Genomic DNA, 21,864 nt, shown 5'->3' on the forward strand with positions numbered 1-21,864 from the left:
CTCCTCTTTCCAAACTGTCCATTTTCGTTTACAAGTTGAGGGACATTTTGAGAAAATTTACTGTGCAAGGAGCCACGAAAATATTCGCATGTCTTTTAATATAGATTTACTTCTCTATAATTTGGCCGTGTGATTTCAATATTTTGGAAATGTCAGAGGTACCAGTTCGTTAGACAAATCAAAAAAAATTTAATAAAAAAGAAGAAATTTCTGCAAAAATTGCAATTGTTTAGAATGGATATAGACATGAAAAAACCTACGTTTCTTCACATTTTTCCCTTGGTCTAGAACGAAAATTTTAAAGTACACGTACGTAAATCTCGGTGATTTATATGCACGCCGATAAATTAATTGATACTGGGTGACGTTAACAGCTCCGGACTAATTAAAGATAACGAGAATCGCAGTTTTTCATGACTGTTGACCGATAATATAACTTGGAAAAATCTCGAGACTTTTAAATCTTTCAATGAGTGTAGCTTATCGTTGCGTCAATTGATTTCGATGAAATTTTCGTCGTGCGTAAGAGTTCACGAGACTTACGAAACGCATTGTTTAAATTTTTGTTCCGGGCTCGGACAAAAAAGGTTGAGAACCACGATTTTCTTAGTTTTTGTCACGCCAACCAGCCGCATATTTGACAAAGATTTATTTAACCATTGTCTAATAAACTAGTTCCTCTAACATCCAAAACAAAAAGAAAGAAAATGGAGCCATTTGATCGAATTTTGAAAAGGTTATAACATATTAAAGAGCGTTTGACTACTATCGTGACGCACTGTATGTATTACAGTGGCCCACGGAAGCATTGCTAAAAAATAACAATTTTTGAAAAATTTTAGTGGACAAGATCAGCAACGGAATGGTGTTTATTAGTCAATTATGACAAAACTATGCATTTATGACAGAAACGAGTTGATGAAATAGAAAACAGTGAGACTACTGGAAAAGTTTAACACTTTGATTGCATTATTCATAACTCATTCAAATTATTTAAGGCAGAAATGAATGTCTATAAACTCTTGTTTCGTGCAATTGACGCAAAAAAATAAAAATAAAAAGCTTTTAAGTTCATAAAAATAATTTGGAATTAATAAATGAAATTGAAATTGAAATTGAAATTGAAATTGTTTGCGCCTGCAAAATTATTGGGAATCGAAGAGAATTTGAATTTCGAAATTAATAAAATGTGTGTGAATATGAAATTAATAATTAAAATTTAAATTAAATTTTAATATAGTATGCTATTGTTTTAGATAATTATCTTATATTACAACTCTTCAATTCCAGGTAATTTTGCAGATTCCTATAGAAAGATATTAGAGAAAATAATAATAATAATCATTCATTAAGCAACTCATAAATTAGAACTTTGCTCCACCTTTTCTTTGAGTATTTAATAACAACGAATCTACTAACTAGTTATTAGCGACCATTTAGCTTGATGACTGTTTTCGCTCATAGATAATTATATTGTCATACAAGCGTCCGTTTAGGTTGACGACTCTCTTCGCTCACAGATAATTATATTGTCATACAATAGCAGAAATAATGCTTTTACTGCAAACAGTATGAAACTGTAATTATTGTTACGTTGTTGTTTTTATATTATCGATGTAATATGTTATATACATATAACATCTTAATAGAAGAATAGTTTATATATGTATTAGAAGTTTTATTTTTTTTTATAATTAATCTGCAGATAGATCGACATAGTTTTACTAGCTACTGCAATTTAAAGCTGTAAAAATTCCTTGCTACTTTATGATGAGCATTCGCTGAGTGAAAGTTAGGTTTTTAGGATCAGTCGGTATACTGCTTTATCGAAAGATCTCGCTCAAAACATAAACTTTAATTCAGACGAAGCATAACGTCATTTTTTGAAACAAAAATTATCATTTACCTGATTCAGTTTCTATTATTTTTTAAATTAGCGGTGATGATACTTGCTGCATCTCCAGAGTGTATTATGTCAGCAAATGTTCCTAAAATATTTTGTTTACATTGAGTAATATCATTGTGCCTAAATTATTTTATTTATATTCAATAGTGCCTATATGAAATATTTTATTTATATTCAATAGTGTCAATGATTTTTAAATATTTTATTTGCACCAAATAGTATCAATGAGTCAAAAATATTTTATTTATATTGAATAATGTCAATTATTTTAAAATATTTTATTTGCGTCGAATAGTATCAATGAGACTAAAATATTTTATTTATTTTTGATAGTGTCAATGAGTCTGAAATATTTTATTTATATTGAATAGTATCGATGAGTCTAAAATATTTTATTTGTATCGAATAGTATAAATCAGTCTAAAATATCTTATTTACATATATTGAATACTGTCAACGTGTTCAAAATATTTTATTTGCGACGCATACTATCAATATTCAATTTGCAATACATGGTGTGAAAGAATGTTTTTTAAATATTGCATTTTCATTGCACGGCATGGAGAAATATTTTAAACATATTCAATATGCAGAAAACAATTTTACCATTAATGTGGTATATTACTTATTATTTTTACTTATATTTGACATTTTATTAATATGAAAAGATTTACATATAACAGTAAAATAAATTACAAGTCTTTATAAATCTTTTCGCCATTTTACGAATAACATAATTCAATTAATGAACTCTAATATAAATTGATCTTGCATCAAGTAAGATAAAATAACAATAATAATATATATAGTAATAATAATAATAAGTAGATGATAATTCAAAGTAAGTTTTTTTTCTTTTTAAGTCCAATTTGCATATTGTAAACTGTAAACTATAATAAATAAAATTCATAAAGATAGCAAAATACTGAAACCACAGTACATTCGTCCGAACAAAATAATTACTGGATAATGAGATTAATTTAAAAAAGTCGTGCAAAAACGTGATCAATTATTTCGTCATTGTTTCACGTCAATTACAATGTTCATAGAGCTGCTCGAACTATCTCCATATTACTTCTTCCACTTTTACTTCACGGTTTACTTACATAAGCTCTGCGGTATTGCCTATTCTTTGTATTTTATTAAATAATTATCGAAAGTCCTTCCGGCATGCTATTATGAGTTATCATGCAAAATTCTACTCAAATCAAGCCGATGCTTGTATTTGATAAACTGCGGTTGTTTATGCTAATTACGATTTCTGTAAGTAATCTTATGAAAATCTGAGCTGGAGACAGATTTATGGAAAATAAAAATAAAGATGAAATAATAAATTATAAATCATGTAAATAATATTATACAAATCAGAACACGATTCAAAGTTTCTCTAACAATTAGAATTAGAAATGAAACTAGAAATATGAAGTAAGAATACGTAATAACAATTCATGTAAATAATTTTATAAAAATCAAAGTAATAGATTTTCGCGTTTGGGAAATGAAAGAAATAATTAAACAAAACATAAGAATATCAATAACTACACGTGTAAATAATTTTGCAAAAATCAGAACAAGAGGCAAAAAAACGATTTTTGCAGCAGAAATTAAACAAAAATAGTAACACTTTAATAATATACGCGTTGCCCTATCTAAAATCTTTGAAGTTTAATGAAAAGCATTTTTGTATTGTTTCCACTAAAAACATAATAAAATTATGAAATAATTTTGGTACAGAATGCTTCAACAATTAAATGGTATACGCAAGAACCATATGTTCAATAGTAAAATTCCAACTCCGCGATGAACGTTGCGTAGTATTTGAATGTGAACCTGTGTGTCTGTGTGGGTGTCCGACGTACAAAGTGAGCGAAAAGACAGAAGAAACGGGTGCAGTTTCTCCGAGTTTACTGATTTATTACATTCTGTTAAACGTCGATTACAAAATACATAATCAGTTCACACCAGCAAATAATTTTCCGCTTCCAGCTCTTACAGTTCCATGAATCAATGGCATCTCGCGGTGCAATATAATGCATCGCGCAAGGTAAAAGATAGGCTCCCGATTGCAAAATGAATCTGCAATCGAATTCGTTTCGCGATATCCGATGAGATAGTTCGTAACTGGCCTACGAAGTCTTATGTAAGTATGGCGGATAGAGATGTTGAAAAATTTCTGGAATACTAGGTACAATTAATTGGCTCGATGGAACGATTTCCAAAGGAAACGTGATTTACTTCGTATTAGAAAGAAGAAAGGACGACCGAGGCAAGAAAAAGTGTTTAAACGATTTTCAGTATTTCACAAGGATTATACGATGCGATTAAGGCTTTCTAGACTTACATATATACGTAGTATTTCACAAATCTCTATGTACTAGTATAGACAAACGTTGATTCGGGTTCTCGATGAATTAGGATTAACTTTCTCACGTTTAAACGTGTCAAAAATTCTCCACAAAGTTGGAATGCATTCGGATTTGCACTTTGGAGCTGTCAAAATAAAACTGTCTACCTTTCACTGTGTGATTTTAATATTAAACACGATTATTTATAAAAGGCTTGGAAGTCGCGAAGCAAACAATAGCAGACAATAAAATTTTCCTACGTTTCTATTATGTCAAGAATTTTATAAAAAAAACCCAAAATACTTTCAAGTACACACTTTGAGATTGTGCAGATGAAATTGCTTAGTTATCAGTATGAGGACAAATATTAAATGAAATATTGCTATAGAACAAGTGATGTTTTTGGTCAGAAATCATGAATGAAGTTAGAACAGTCTAATTTTCTAGTATCTATGGTGCGTCAAAAATTTGGTAAAAATTCTAAAAAATACTTTTAGATTCAGATTCATTTCTGGTTATACTATAATATGGTTTGATAGTGTAATGAATGAGAAATTGCTTAGAAATGTTTCGTTCAAAAGTTATAGAAGGAAAAGAAATGATACATCACTATACTTTTCGCACGTTTAGATCACGTCAAAAATTCAGAAAAAACTCGGTAAGAATACGTTTAGGTATGCACTACGAAGCGACTAAGTCCAATTAGTCTACTTTTAATCATTGAGCTTAGCATAAAATATTGTTCGCAAACGCAAAACATTAAAGAAGAAATAATGATCTTTCGATACGATTTTTCCACCTTCGGAACCTTTCAGAAACTGCAAAAATTTTGCAAAACTTTACAAAAATACACTGGAGTATGTTTTTTAAGGCAACCACGTCCAACTGACCTAATCTTTAGCACGTGGCCGAATATAAAACCAGATATTGCTCGAAAGTTGAAAGACTGCAGTAATTATAAAAGTGCATCACAGCAATTTTCTTGCTTTTGGAATCTCCTAAAAATTTTGCAAAAATTCTGTAAAATACTTTCGAACAACCACTTCAAGTCTACGAAATTCAATTGGTCGAATTTTTACCACATCGCCTAATATCGATATCGTTGGGAGTTTCCAAAACTGTGATGCGATTGCAGTGGTGCATCGTTGCAACTTTTCCAATTATAGATCTTACCAAAAATTTTGAAAAAATTCTCCAAAACACCTTCGAACGTACACATAAAGACCACCGAGTTTAAATGGACTGATATCGACCACGTGACAACATAGCATCAAATCAAGCGTTGTTCAAAAGCCTGAAAACTGAGAAATAGTTAAAATGGTGAATCGCTGCGATTTTCTCGCGTTTAGAATCCTGTCATAAATTTCACGAAGTCCCTAAAACACTTTCGAACATCTACATCGAGCCTGCCAAGTTTAACTAGCCTAATCTCGACCACGTGACGCGACATGTCATTAAGTATCGTCGAGAGATTTGAAAACCGAGACATAATTACAACGGTGTATGGCTGTGATTTTCTCGCCGTTGAAACTTTTCAAAAATTTTGCAGAAATTCCCTAAAACACTTTCGAACGAACAGCTCAAGGCCGCCAAGTTCAACTGGTCTAATTTCTAGCAAGTGTTCCGTCGCCGAGCAAAACATTGCCGATTGCTCTGTTAGATTGCAAGAAAGAAAAAGGATGATCCCATCACCGAACGAAATGCGTTTCCCCGTGGTTTTACCTGACAATGCAACAATCCGCCGCTGTTATATAATTACAACACAGTCTGGTCCCACTCTAAAACACCAACCACTTGGGTACCCGAGGAACAACGTACGCTAGTTTAACCGGGGAAGTGAAGCATATCGGCAGTTCACATTTCAGATATATGTATGTGGCTGAGCACTGAGGTGATTGCGTGGTGGAAGAAAGTCCCGTGGCATTAGGGGATCGTGATACCATTCTGTTATGCATATATTCAACAATGTCAGACAGTTGTTGGCAACCGGTCGGCTAAGATAGTCCTCGTACATTGCTTTTCAAGGAATTATGATTCATGGTGGAATACACTTTTCTGTTCGTTGTGAATCCCCGTGAAACACGAATTTGTTAAAACGCAAGCCTATTGTTCGTTAATGTTACGTATTCTTGAAATACCGTTACCATGAAACAATTTGCTGAATGTATTATTAAGATACGAACTGTGGAACATGTAATTAAAATAGAAAATCTTAAATGTGCTATTAAAACAGAAATTAATTATTCTATTATTGTAAAACGATTCATGAAATGGATTATTAAGATACAAATATAATTGATCTACTGTTATAAAAGGGGAATTACGGAATGTGTTATTTAAAGACAAATTGTTGGAAATATTGTTCAAATACTACTACTTACTATAAAACAAATTATTAAGTATATTATTAAAATTCAAACTGATAAATATATTCTCAGAATACGAATTACTAAAAAAATGTACTATTAAAACGGAAATTACTTGGTGAATTATTATAAAACGTATTATAAAATTTATGATTAAAATGCAGATTATTAGATGTTTTGTTAAAATACAATTTATTAAATGCATTATTAAAAAATTCCAATTATGAAATGTTTGTTAAAATAAAAATTAGTCAATCTAGTACCATGAAAGAAATTGTTGAAAGTGTTGTTGGAATACAAACCTGTTAAATATGTTGTTAAAAAACCAATAATTAAATGTGCTATTATCAACTGATTATTGCAAAACAAATGATGAAACGTATTATTAAGGTACAAATTATTAAATCCGTTATTAAAAAAAAAAGACAAATTATTAAATGTTCTATTAAAATACAATTTGAACAAATGCATTGTTAAATCGCTAAATTATCAAATGCATCATTGAAATCCAAAAAGGTAAAGAGAGATGCAAACGTTCGACTTCGACTATATTTAACAACAAAAGTTAGACGATTCTAACACGCACAGTAATGTGCGTGAACATGGTATCTTCTCAATAAAATAATCTAGTTGTCATAAATAGTCTAGTAATGTTACATTATGATTACACAAACATATTTAAATAATATTTAAACTGAACAGTATACGTAACGCCATCAAATGATAACTATTCACATTAACAATTATTCAAAAATGTTTCCATGCAATTAATATAATAATAAACAATATCGTTGTATTCAATTCAGTCTGTGGAATACTATTATCAAATTGTAATTGTCTGTCCTATTGTCGTTAACCCCCGCGAACCATTTTCAAAAATAGAGATTATCGGAAAAGTGAGGCTCTTCTATTTCTATATCTATTTCTATTCGGTTCGTGCAAATTCTTTATTTAGAGTGACCTATTTAAAATTAGAAAATCGACGAAATGAATGAAAATTGGTTATGCACAACGTTATTGCATACAATCTTAATTCTATGCAATCCTACCCGAAGATAAACGTTAAATTTCCAGTTACCAATTCCGGAAAGTGTCTACCTGCTCTTCGAAATACGGTTGATAAGGGGATTCCTGCGAGTTGAGGAAAACATTTTATTTAGAACCACCCTGAATAAGAGGTTTAAGGTTGCGCGACAAATTGCTGATAAACTACAGCATTACAATGCGTTCATGTCTCTCGTAAATAATCTATATTTAAACACAACAACCGCGACCGGCACACGTTGAAAACTGTAATTGGTTTCTACGCATTGTTAATTTTCTAGTTTAAGCACAGTGATATTTTCTTATCGATTAGTACTTGAGCGAATGTCCGTGTAGCGACGCTCATAAATTCGACCAAGTACGTTATTTACTTTATAGTCAGCGAAATAATATTACCATAATTTTAGCGAATACGCTAAGTCAGAAGGACAATTTAGATTAAATGATTTCAGTTTAAAATTATTACCAGCATTTAAAATTTCCCTCTAAAATTTATATTTATATTAAATTTGATTATGCTATTATGTTATTTGATTATGATATTATGATTTGTTGCATTTGGGAAAATTTTGTAAATTTCGCGGCCGTGTAAATTCGGAACTTTTGTTACTTGAAAAATGACGTTATTCGCATATCGCTGTTGATTAAGTTTCGCTAAAGTAGAAAGTATTAATCCACACATACTTGTGCGTAGATCTTTTATAGCGTACTCTCAAGATCAAAGTTAAGTACCTGGCTGATTTCATGGTGAGTGTACAAATGTAGCAGCAAATAAATAAATAATCCTGAGCTGAGATCGTTTTTGGTAATGGAAATATTTTATTCTGTTAAGTTTTCCCTAAAAGCGTAAGTTTTCTAATAACGTGTGTCCGGTTATAAAATTGATTTCAAATGTCACTTGACCGTTCAGGATATTAATAACTTCAAGGTGAGCTTGCGGCACCTACATTGGGCCTAATTAACCTGTGGACAAAATTTTGATTTTGTATTTTTAGGTTGCATTGCTAAATATGTACAAGAACCTGTGGCATATTTTTCATCTCTCATATACCTATTTGTTTTAAAACAATCACGTGCTTTCATAACACAACAATAAAATATATTAATTTATAGGAAAATAGATATAGAATAATTTTATGTAAAAATAAAGTTTCACATTAATATCTAAAGCTAATGCATTTTTGATATTAAGAATTTACGTTTCTCTTGAAAATTAATTTGATCGAAAGCTAATTGAATTTCCTTTAGAAATGAATCGCCATATACTCAGCAATTATGTAACAATTTTAATGTCCAATGCTCGAATCAACCGCAAGCACCAACAATCAGGAATTAATATCATCTTACGTCATGAATTACAATAAAAATAATTAAACAATCTCAAGAGAAAGTTGTCAAGTGTCTACTGGTTACCTAAATCATGCTCCATGAATAAACTAGTGATTTATTTTGTGCACAGTATAGTAATATACAGCACTATAGTCTGCAATGCGTCACTGAATTAATATTTCTGATAGTTACATAACAATTAAAAACATTTTTAAAAGCCTTTCAGTTGTACTCTAACCTTTGCATTAATTATACGTTAATTATATGTGTAATTATTAAATCTTTACATTGTATAAGTTATGTAATTCATGCACAATGCGTTAATATTCAATCACAGATTAAAATATGAATAATTATCGCAGATGTCATGAATAAATATTCATATTTGGTTGTCAAAAAATAAATTAAGATAAGGTTATAACAATAAAACTATGAGGTTCGACAAAATTCTTTCAATTAATTATCATTGGGTTTGTAAACGATTGTAAAAATTTCTAAAAATAACGTAGAATTTGAATAAACTCAATGATATTATTTTTATAGAATTATTGCAATACAATTGCACTTACTGCGATATAGCTTTAGTCATAAGATATACAAGTGATGTAATAGTATTGCTATGATATAGGTGTACTACTTATGCTTATATATTCTTATTAGTATAATTATAATATAGATTTACTATATGCATGTAATATCATTCATATAATATTCTATACATATGTATACTGTATGTACCATATAGAATAATATATATACTAATAATATGTATATAATATAGTATACATATAGTTGTACATACTGCATATAGTATATAGTATAATAAATTTACATAATACTAATGTAATAACGACAATGCTCTTAATTAAGACAACTGCAAATGGTCAAATTGTTATGGCGATACTGCACTTGCAATCAGTTACAACTAAATTGAAAGAAATCTCGAATTATGATAATTGCTGTTCACTTATTATACAGGAAACGCAACAATCAACACTGAGAAATAATACAAATCTAAAATGATTGATATGCGCACGAGATTTCACAGTTTATTTCTATAGAATTTCCCATGATTTATTATTTAAAAGGAAAATCCAATTGATGTTAATGATTTCACAATGAGATATACTCAGAATTCTCGAACGTTCTGCGGATGTTGTTACTTAATAGGAAGTCTTGCTAAAAAGTTGGTGGATAATGAATAAGATAAATATTATTATGATACAGACTTTCCCACGTACTGTGACCTTGCAAAAATTGCATTGTCCCTCCGACAGACATCGGGTGAGATAGTCTATACTAATAAATTTCGTGTCTTTAGTATCCTTTAGGAGGGTGCAGCAGTAATAATATTAAACATTACATTACAATTACAATTACATTACATTACATTTACATTACAATTACATTACATTACATTTACATTACAATTACATTACATTACATTTACATTACAATTACATTACATTACATTTACATTACAATTACAATTACATTACATTACAATTACATTACATTACATTACATTTACATTACAATTACATTACATTTACATTACAATTACAATTACATTACATTACATTACATTTACATTACAATTACAATTACATTACATTACATTACATTTACATTACAATTACAATTACATTACATTACATTACATTAACATTACATTATATTATCGTAGCATAATTGTAATATTATTATAATTACAACATTATTATAGCAACTTTATAGTATTATTATATTATTTTTATTTTATTATTATCATCATGTTAATATATTATAATATTATTGTCAGTAAAAATTGACAAAATTTCAGCTATTGCATCGAAAAATGCAATTGTCAAGTGCAATCAAAATTTATCTAACAAAAACTCTATGTAAAAAATATTCAACATTTGATTATGAATTGTAAAAATATTGGACGGAATTTTCATGTTGCGAATGGATGCATAAATACAAAATCGGAACGATGAAATCAATGATACGGTTGTAACTTTGCGTAACACATTAGCCTGTTAGCCAAGACCAATGAGATGAAGAGAAGATACTTTTTAAAAAATAAAGAAACATTGAACAACTATATAAAACAGTCCAACTTAAAAAATTCTTCCTGCAAAATAGCTTGAAATTTGCTAAAATTACTTCAAATGTTTCTAATTGACTAACACTTTACTTACAGCCAATTAACTGACTTTTTGATAATTCTACTGTATGTAGAAGAAGTTCAATCATTTCTTTTTAAATAACAATTTCAGAAGTTATCATATAATATTAATACAAATAATATACTGAAGTATAAATGAAATTGCTGTCGCTTCCGAAACACGCTTAAAGAGGCTTCCATCCATCGATCTTTGTTCTGAAAAGATTCGACTCTTAAATTATGAAATTTCAATGTTACCAAAAATTAATCTCGAAACAAAAATACTTAATGAATTTTACCCCCCTCCTAGCACTTAGGATATTTAAAAATATATATTTATATCAAAGGACTATTTGCGTCGTAGAAACAGTAATGGTTAACTTCACCGAAACGTCATCTGTATTAATCTTTGTCAACTTGCATTAACTAACTAATCGTAAATCACAATACTTTTTCGATGTCCGAAAATTCATTGTATTATAAACTAATCAATTCCGTTTGAAACTCGATCACCACCAACTGTGGCGATCCTCCAAATTGACCCAGGCACCGTCATGGAAGAATTTTTACGTCATCAACTATAAAAATGAATTCTATAACACGAACGTCACTTCCAAATAACGTCAAATCAACGTAAACAAAAGGATTCATCTTTACGTAACAGTCATTTTATTTTCAATCTTTTCTTATGACAAAATCAAATTTTATTATTACAAACAAATTATTACGTCTTAAATACTTTCAAGACGTGGGATAGCTTGTAAACAATAAGTTTATCTGTAACCAGATTATTTTCTTGATATAGTAGAATAATATATCGACTTCTTCATTATCTTCAAAAATGGGATAATTTGCAATTAACAAGCCACTATAAATAAAATATTTTCTTGAAATATTAAAATAATTTATTACCTTCACTTATATTATGAGAATATTTATTACAATGAAATTTATCAGAATTAAATAATATACCGGTTTTTTAAATATTGAAACTACTTGAGCTTTAAGCATGTGTAATTGAAGAAAAGTATAGAAAATTTCTACGAGAAATCACAATTTCTACGAGAAATCACAATTTCTTTAGTGTCATCAAGATTTTCCATTTCGACAATTCGACACGGTCAAGCTCAATCTATATCTATATGTACTATTTCCAGTCCTCCTTGATCACGTCTGCAGCATTCTCGGCAATCATAATAACCGGCGCATTCGTGTTTCCAGAGGTAATATTCGGTATAATCGACGCGTCAACCACTCGCAGTCCCTTAATTCCGTGTACTTTAAGTCTGTGATCCACGACGGCCATCTTGTCAGTCGCTGGGCCCATCTTGCAAGTCCCACACGTATGATAGATCGTCATTGTGTAGAATCTTGCGTGGCATTTCCAGTAATCGTCCGATGGAAACTCGAAAGACGAGCATTCTGGGATTCGATTTGGATTCGCTTTGGCATTTAAACTTTTCAAAGATGGTGTCTGGCTGAGATTGTATATGAAGTTTGCATCTTCTATCTGTTAACATCAGAAAATCATTTTGATTACTATGGAAATAGATTCAACTCGTCGAATCAGAATAATTGAAAAAATGAGAATATCAAATGTTATTACTTGACAAACTTTAACTTTGTTTTGAGTTGACATAACTATAGAGGCTGAACAAAATAACTGCATCACATTGAATATTCTATACCCGTTTTGGATAATGTGAGGAAATGCTAAGGTAAAGCACTTTCTAATTTCACGGGGCAGTTCTTTCGATAAAAACGAACACTTTCTCTCAAGGTTATATTTCTTTGCAATTTTAGTACCATCGGTGTATAATTCTTTTGCACTCGAGTTCACGAATAGGTCCTTGAGTAGCTCTTGACCACCGCCGCCGTGAGTTTCCTCAAATGTCACGTGACTCCATCCCTGACGTCACGGATAACCAGTTTAGCAGGGTAGAGCTAGAGGTCAGCAGAGTTGTCAGAGAAGCTCTCACGATCGTGAGTGATCAGGTCTCGTCATTGTCAGTCGATGATGCTGAACTCTACCCCTACGCTGCTGAACTGTCCATCCGTGACGTCACGGACGGATTGAACTAACATTTGAGGAAATTTACGCAAGAGTGATGTTGATCCCAGTTGTTGCATCGTAATTATAACAGTATATGTAAAATCTCATGTAAATAAACATTGGTAAAATAGAAGTCAGGAGAAAGCATGAAGTTGAAAAAAATGTGTAAGTTTATCGTAACATTTACATATTCAAATCAAACAGTGTTTCTGTTTGAGATTCTTCCATATTATCACTAGAATGAAAATGTTTTTAGTGATCAAGTTAGTTTGCTTCCTTAATATAAGAGTTTATTATTATAATTATTATATATATTATTATTATAGATATAGATATAGAGTTTATTATTATAATTATTATATATATTATTATTATAGATATAGATATAGAGTTTATTATTATATTATTATATTATTATTATAATAGCAAGTTCTTAAAAAGTATACAAAATTTGAAGTTTGAGGATTTTTTGAGGTTTCTCTAGCGTAAGTGTGTCGATTACTGTGACGATTAATGTCATGTCCGAAGTTTTTAATAAATAGTTTCTTTACTTCTTAAAACACTGTAATTTTTTTCTTGCCTTCAGCGTATAAACAATTCGGAAAAAATTCGAATTTATTAACAATTGTAGTAGTCGTGATAGAAAGAATATTGAAAATTGTCTCCAAATTTAAAGTGAATCGGATAACAAAAGCTTGAGACATCGTGTATCACAGGACGCAGGATTCCGAAAAAGTCAGGTTTAAAGTCCCTCTTCATAGTGTATACGGTTTAATGTAGAAATAATTCAAACGTACATCATCTCGTTTTATTTTCGCAAACAGAATAGAACTCTTTTATAGAAACATTTTCAGAATCATATATTTAAAAAAAATCGATTTTTTTTAAACTTCTGGATAAGAATACTCTATTAAATTGTTAACTCTTTCCCACCTATGTCGAGTCAGACTCGAGATTGACTTTTGTATTAATACTTTATTTTCACGATTCGCATTATGTTCATGAATAAATTACGTGAGTAAATTATGCTATTACGTAAATATTTCTGGACTTTTCGTACTAAATGTCTTATGGTCATAGTGTTGTGGTCGTTGCATTGGACTTGATCTTAGCTTTTAGATTATGACGATAAAAATTGCACACAAGTAAATAGATGACATTATTTTTTGATTAGATTTATAAACAAATTTGTGTGATTATTTGCCATTTTACTGTATTTTAGCTTTGCTTTTCTGTGTCACTTTGGGTGACCTCGAATAACCTTTATAATAGTTCATTGTATTCGCCTCGAAACACTCTATCAGAATGTAAGTAAAAAAACTTACTGTTCCATTTAAAAAAACAGAATTGACCTTCATATATCCTTGACGCCTCCACCTATAGAAAAATTGGTAATACCAGATTATGTGCCCCCCGATACCAAGTAAGTTTGGTCTAATGCATTTTCTCCTATCTTTAAAAACAAGCGAGTTATTCAGGTGACCTGTTTAAAATGCTCCACCATGTATATAGATAGGTAGATAGATAGATTATAATATAAGCAGTTTTACATTATTCTTCATAGATATTAATCTGTCAATTAAAGGATACCTTATTGTTAAAAATTGAAAGATTAATAATTTTTAAATAATGATCTCAGAAGTACGTATCTGGTGCAGGACAACTGTTACCAATGTTAATGCCATTAGTTGACCGCGAACTGTTAATTAATCCAAATTTTATAACATTTCCAATTATACATCACTGAGCGTAAAAGTTCTCCGACATATGTACTTGTTTGTCACTATAATAAGATATTTACTTAGTACTGATAAGTGTGTGTGTGTGTGTGTGTGTGTGTGTGTGTGTGTGTGTGTGTGTGTGTGTGTGTGTGTGCCGTAGCCTCAGCGGGTGACAACCCATACAATTTTCCCTTGCGCTCCACGGCGAATTCCTCGACGTCTTTCACGGTGGCGGACTCGAACAAATTGAATGTGAATGGGTCCTTCCCCGTATAATTTGCTGGCGGGTCCACCAAGTAAGTCATACCACCCATTGCCACGTGGTCTTGCAGATTTTCACCCACGCCCGGTGCATGGTGCACAGTCTTCACCCCTACAGCGTCCAAATGATCTTTCGGACCCATACCGAACAGCATGAGCAATGGCGGCGATTGTAAAGCTCCAGCGGATAAAATGACCTCGCATTTTGCTGCGACCTTATAGCTAACCCCGCCTACACGAAATTGGACACCATATGCTCTCTTTGAATCATCTGCAGAATCGTCTGCAACAATGGAACACATTCAAACATCATATATCCTAAATTAAAATTAATGTTAGAAAGAAAACCATATTATATTTGAAATAGTTGGAAGGTGTTTGAAAATGTTGAAAGTTCTTGGAAGTTGTCTAAGGATGCTTAAAGATCTGTGAAATGTTACATAAATGTTTTGAAAACAGGTGACGTGTTGACCCTCGATGATAAATTGTAAATACTATTGGAACAAAAGGTATCTGACAGCGTTTGAGTATATCTAATAGATTGTCTAAAATGTGAAAATTAAACTATGCCCATTTAAATAAATTGTAAAGTGAAACAAAGGAAAAAGAAGAAAATGAAAGGAGAAACCTTGATTTTCAATCGAAAGTATGAATATAAGCATTTGGGAGTACTTGAAAGTGTTTGATAGTTCTCAAAGTTTCTTGGAGGTCTTCAATAATCTGTAAAATACTATAGGACACACCTCTGTTTCTAAACAAATTCCAATATACATGTGCAAGTTTATGAACAGGAGGTGTATAGTACGCGTGTTTATAATGTATGCCTGTAGTATATCTTTAGTATATTTTCTTGCTGACACTGTGCGATAAACTTTGTATACCTTGAAATGATATGCAACTTTGTATCAACGAATACAAGTAATGCGAAAATCATACGTCATCTGTTGTGTTGTACGCTGTGTGTACTATTTATTATTCACATGAGTAAGGACGTTTAATTCTCCATGTATTTCCTTAAAATTCATATTATTGTTCGTAAAAGCTGTGTAAGGTCAAATTAGGATTAGAATACAACGCGACGCGATGCGTGGCCTGAGCAGCGACAATCTACAATTTGAGCCGTTTATTTTGAAAGCGGCATAAGTCACTTTTTCAAAAAAATCGAGTTAATGGTAACACTAATTACAATTGAGCGGTATATTTTCATTTTAAAAAAATTTGCGATCAATAAGTTTAGAACTATTGAGATTTGTTCGAGAGAAGTTTTGCTAATTAACGGTATAACAAACATGTTTATTTTGAAAGTGGCGTAAGTCGCTGTACTCAGGAAATTAATTGCGGGACTTAGTGTAAAAGAAATAGAAACGTGTGATAAGTTTGTGTGAAGTATTGTTTTGAATTATTCTCAGAATTTTTAAAAAAGTTGTGATCACTGGACTTATTTTATTATTTTTATTTTTTATTATTTTATTATTTTATTTTTCTTTATTTTTATTATTTTTTACTTACTTTTTATTCACAAATAGAAATGGATCCGTTATACGCTGGATCTCGTCCTGTTTCTTCAGCAAAAGACAAAGACATGATGGACTTGCTTAATTATATACCCCCAATATACCACAGTTATTTTAATAATTTGAAGCAAAACACGATTTCCGAGGACTTAATCACTCCTATTGATGACGAAAATTAAATTGAACTGATGTATTTTCATATAAATTACTTATACTTATGTTTCAAAATGTACTAATTATTTTTGTATTTTATGAATATTAAAATAAAAAATACTTAACTCAAACCTTTATATTAAATATGTTCATGGTATAAATTATTATTATATATGTAATTTATTCAACAATTTTAGTAAATCACTGTCCTTTCAAAACATCGCTTCAGTAAAATACGTCGGACAAAATTAATATATGTCAGTCATTTTTCTAAACTATTTATTTTGAAAGTGGCTTAAGTCACTTTACCGTAATGAAAAGTGGTGATTTTTTAATGTTAATACGAAATTATTTATACTGAGAAAAATATCAATATCCTGAGATAACAAATACAAGTAAATCCTCTCGAAAGTTAGCATGCATATTTTTAAACGTGTTAAAACGCAAACCCTTAAATATATTGACTTAAAAACAAAGTGACTTATGCCACTTTCAAAGTAAACGGCTCATTTGTCGACACCAAGTTTAAAAGTAATATATTCTTGTTTACCGTATCAGTCAGGGCCTGAAATCAGTGCAGTTAGCAAAAGTCCCGCACAGCGACGTTGGGCGCCTACCGTGTGAATATTGTAATTCATAATTACGATGGCGACGCGCCGCAGAGCCTATGTCTGTTTGTAGTTCAGAATTGTAGTGCTCATCCGGTAGATGCCGGTACATGTACTGACTCACGAAATGACTTTTCTTGACTGCACTGCCTGAAATCCTAATTATGTCGAAGTACCCGAGCGTTCGTATACTCTGCCTAACTAGTCCGAGTTCGCAAACTCGAGTATCCGCGCACCTTTAGAAAATTAATAACAACTCATAGTAACATCATACTACAACGTCAACCGATTTCGATCAAATTTTCAGCATTAATATTAGTTACCGAGATCTACGAAAGACATGTTTCAAATTTTCGTCTCAGGCCCAGATAAACAAGTTAAAAAACGAGAGTTTTTTATTTTTTTGTGTCATTCCAAATAACAGTAAAATTAAAAAAAGACATTTTCGTCCTTGTCTAGTATACTAGTCCCTCTATCATCTAAAAAAAAATTCAAGTCATTTAGTCCTGTATTAAAAAAGTTATTGTGTTTTATAAGGTGTACGAGCACTTTTGTGGGCAACCAAAAAATCTATAAACTATCTCTTGCAAATATTATTGACAATATTCAACAAGCTTAAATCACAATATTATCCTTTAAAAACATAATTAAAATATTCGAAGTAACATGCCTTCGCTTATCAGAATCTTCTCCACAGTCGAGTGTATGCTCACATCCAGATTCCTCCTTTTGGAAGCAGACCGAAGGAAAGCATTCGCAGTGCTGCATCGTAACCCGTTTCTCAAAGTACCGTAGGTATAGGTGATCCCGGTTTGAGTAGGTCCATTGACATCCAGGACATCGTATCCCAGTTCTGTGGTAGCCTTTACCTTTAGATACTTGATCACGGGAGTTTGGTACCTGAAGTGTTCAACGGTCAAGTAACCGCCAGTGTGGTGATAAGGCGAATTTTGGTATTCTTCAATCCTCATGTCTTCGGACTTCTTAAAATAAGGCAGCACACTGTCGTAGTCCCAGCCTGGATTTCCCTCTTTTTCCCAGTTGTCGTAGTCTTTCTTGTTGCCACGAACGTAGAGCATTGCGTTCAGCACACTGCTACCTCCGAGAACCTTGATATTCAGAGTTTGAGTACATGAAAGCATAATTTTTGAAGGCTTATATAAAGTGCTACGGAATTATAAGGAATTTAATTTTATGGTGTTTAAGAAGGTGTTTGTGATATTTAATCCCCGTTAACTTAAGGCAAACTATATTACGCAATGCTCAATTCTAAATTGAAACAGTTACTTATTGATTATATTAAGTGTACAAGTAAGTTTTGGTCGTTCCATTCTAAATTTTAGCTTCGATTTCTGGAAATATACAAATGTCTTTAATTATTTCAATAATACCCGTTGCTTTTGCTGACCTCTCTCCATCTATCGGACAACTGACGCATGCTATTGGCAAGAAAAACTGCCTAGTTACGAATCGGTAAAATCGTCGATACGTTTTTTAATATTTTCAACATCGAAGGAATGCGTACTCGCTAGTAAATATTGTAGTGACTGAAGCAGATTAAAATCTGTAGTCTTTCCCAACCCAACGCAAACGGTCACGTCAGGCCTCAAGATCCGAGTCTAAAAGAATTCGGACGTGGTACGGCGAGGGTTAAAAGTAGAGGACTAGAACTTATATGTATACCTAATATTACAATTAAATGTTGTCTGGTAAAAACGTATATATTTTTCTGTTCAAAATTATTCAGGAAATTTGCAATGCAGTGAGGTAAACCATTTCTAATTATGGCTACAATACATTATACAAGCTAGTTTTCGTTTGAAATCTTTTGTTAGTGACTGTACGTATTAATTAAAATAACGACTCCAGTAGAAATACTTATTACGTTCACAATATTCAAGATACAATGTTTGATATTTTCTAAACGAATGAGAAATCAGCGAAGTGATGACTTATGTGCTCTCCACTACAAGCAATTTATTTGAAGTGATCAATTGGGAAATGTATATGTTCAGGTATTTTTTACAATAACTGTAAGGGACTATATTTTCTAAACGGATTTTGCTTGTAAAACGTTGCATTGAATGAAGTTGCGCATATCGGCGGTAAAATGCACATTTTAGAATTACTTATCTGGAAAAATTTGAGATCAAGGGACTACGTGAATTTCATTGTAGTTATTAGTATTGTAGAGTAGATTTTTCCAACTGGAAATAAAAACTCTGTAGTCAGCCAAACCTTCGCAATTAAAACATGAACGAACCATCTAAACCTAACCGATATTGTCTAGGATACAATTTCTCGAGAGACATTTGCTTCCACAACAATGATACATTAAGTAGATCTATTTTTCAAGCGAGTGAAACACACGGTAATTGAAGTTTTGAATTCTGTCTCATTTTGTACATATTACAAAGTAAAATTTTTAATTTTCATCAAAATACTTGATACTAACAACTCACTCTGAAAAATTACAATGTAATCAGATATAATTTTATATCTCGACGTCTTCTTATCGTTAAGATGAATTTGTGAGTCATTCATATGTCACTCAAAAATGGATTCACGAACTACTTTCACGCATTTTTTTAAGAAAAGTGTGATTTAGCAAAATTGAGTTGTACTCACAATTTTATATTTTAACAAAATAAAATACAGATTTGATATGTCTTGAACGTGGACATTACTATATCAACAATTTTACCCCGCCATGTGGCCAGTTGCACTGCTGCTTGTTCATCGCCTGACAATAGTTCTTCGACGGTTCGGTTTTGAATTACGAGTCCAAAGGAGACAGTTGCAGAAGCACAAACGTTGCAAGCACATCAGAGATTTCCGGTTCATCCGGCCCAGCTTCCACCAGAAGTACCGTCCATTTTCCATTCTCTGACAGCCGATTGGCTATCACTGATCCAGCTGATCCAGCTCCGACCACCACGAAATCGTACTCATTTCGCAAATTGGTCGGTGACACGGGTGTCACTCTATTTTCACGATCGGCAATGTTCGGTCTGAATAGTACGATCAGTAGTTTCAATAAAATGAGGGTACGCGTTTCGAACAGGAGGGTAGCCCCTATCCTAATAGTTGAAACCCAACCTGCTAGTGACATCTCGATCGGCGCACTATAGCAGAGCTGTTTAACTAGTTGCACGCGAGGGCAGCGATTTTATATCCAGGGCAAACACCGATCGGCGGGCTATTGTGCCCACTTCCGAAGGCAACAGTGTTTCTTCCTTAACTACATTTTACATTATTGACTGATGATATTGACAGAGGTAGATTGTAGATAACGTCAGTATCTTTATAATCGATATGATGGAATTTATTTTTCTATGTTGAGGTCACAAAATAAGAATTTGTATTTTTAGTATTATTGAATTGTGTTTGAAAGTCGAAAAATATTGATGCGATAGTCCATATCTTGCTTACTAAAAGAAAAAAAGGAATCAAATCGATCCGTCAAATATTTTTTGAAATGAAAATTTGTATATACCTGTTCATGAGGATATGCAAAAGTTAAATGAAAACAGGCATAATAATGTTTGAGTACGGTTTCTTGGAATAATTTCTCGGTGTATGTAAATATTCATGCATCATAGCAAAGCTTTCTGATTTAAAAAAGGAGAAAACAATCACCATAAGCCAAGGTAAAGATTTCAAGTCAAAAATAGTTAAGTGTAACTTGTTGTCGTTGACATAGACAGAATATGATGATTTGTAATTTTTATACATATTCGAAGTCAACGAAGCGATAATTGTAACCTTAATTTTACATCTGCTTTATTGTGGAATACGGTTGGGTTGACAAGAAAGTAGTTTCGGTTTGCACCAATAGATAGCGTTATGTTTGTATTGTCATTCTTCTGTTAAGGTTATGATTTTTTGTTTCCAGATTTGGTAGTTGAAACGTTTAGGTTACTATAGAAACAAATTTCGTGTAGCTTTGTTTACAACTGTTAGTTTGCTGTCAATTTTAACATGAATGTGCAGAAATAAACATTTTCGACACATTTTACTTCTTTATTTTCATAAAGGCAAGAAAGCTGCCGAGGCTCACAAATAGATATGTGATGTTTATGGCGTTGGTTGCTTAATAGAACGCACGTGTCAGAATTGGTTTAAAAAATTTCGTTCTGAAGATTTTTCACTTAAAGATGACCAATGTTCTGGTCGACCTTCTGAAGTTGATAATGACAAAATGGAAGCCATGATTGAATCGAATCGTCGTATAACTGTGCGAGAGATTGCAAAAAGGTTGTATGTGTCACACACAATAATTGAATATTACATAAGATGTCTTGGACTTGTTAAGAAACTCTCGATGTTTGGTTTAATCGAAAAAGATCGTGGTCCAAGCTTGATGAACCTGCATAAACCATATCGAAAGCTGAATTATATCAGAAAAAAATCAT

General features: G+C 31.7%; 3 protein-coding genes across 5 annotated transcripts in view; 1 reads left to right on the plus strand and 2 right to left on the minus strand.

The window, feature by feature from the left end:
• LOC117221871 (glucose dehydrogenase [FAD, quinone]) overlaps nucleotides 1–6,079 on the minus strand; it is a 31,688-nt gene extending 25,609 nt beyond the window's left edge. The window contains exon 1 of the mRNA XM_076521928.1: nucleotides 5,974–6,079. The gene's annotated coding sequence lies outside the window, so the exon portion shown is untranslated. The remainder of the gene's footprint in view (nucleotides 1–5,973) is intronic.
• Flo2 (flotillin-2) overlaps nucleotides 1–21,864 on the plus strand; it is a 483,891-nt gene that overhangs the window by 295,321 nt on the left and 166,706 nt on the right. The window lies entirely within an intron of this gene.
• LOC117221881 (glucose dehydrogenase [FAD, quinone]-like) lies at nucleotides 12,014–20,561 on the minus strand. Its single transcript, XM_076521655.1, is given in 6 exon segments — nucleotides 12,014–12,649; nucleotides 12,746–13,048; nucleotides 14,743–14,764; nucleotides 15,001–15,478; nucleotides 18,120–18,616; nucleotides 20,137–20,561. Coding segments are annotated over 6 exon segments (2,088 nt in total). The 3' UTR covers nucleotides 12,014–12,286.

The sequence above is a fragment of the Megalopta genalis genome, chromosome 5, assembly GCF_051020955.1.
Source record: "Megalopta genalis isolate 19385.01 chromosome 5, iyMegGena1_principal, whole genome shotgun sequence".
NCBI lineage: Eukaryota > Metazoa > Arthropoda > Insecta > Hymenoptera > Halictidae > Megalopta > Megalopta genalis.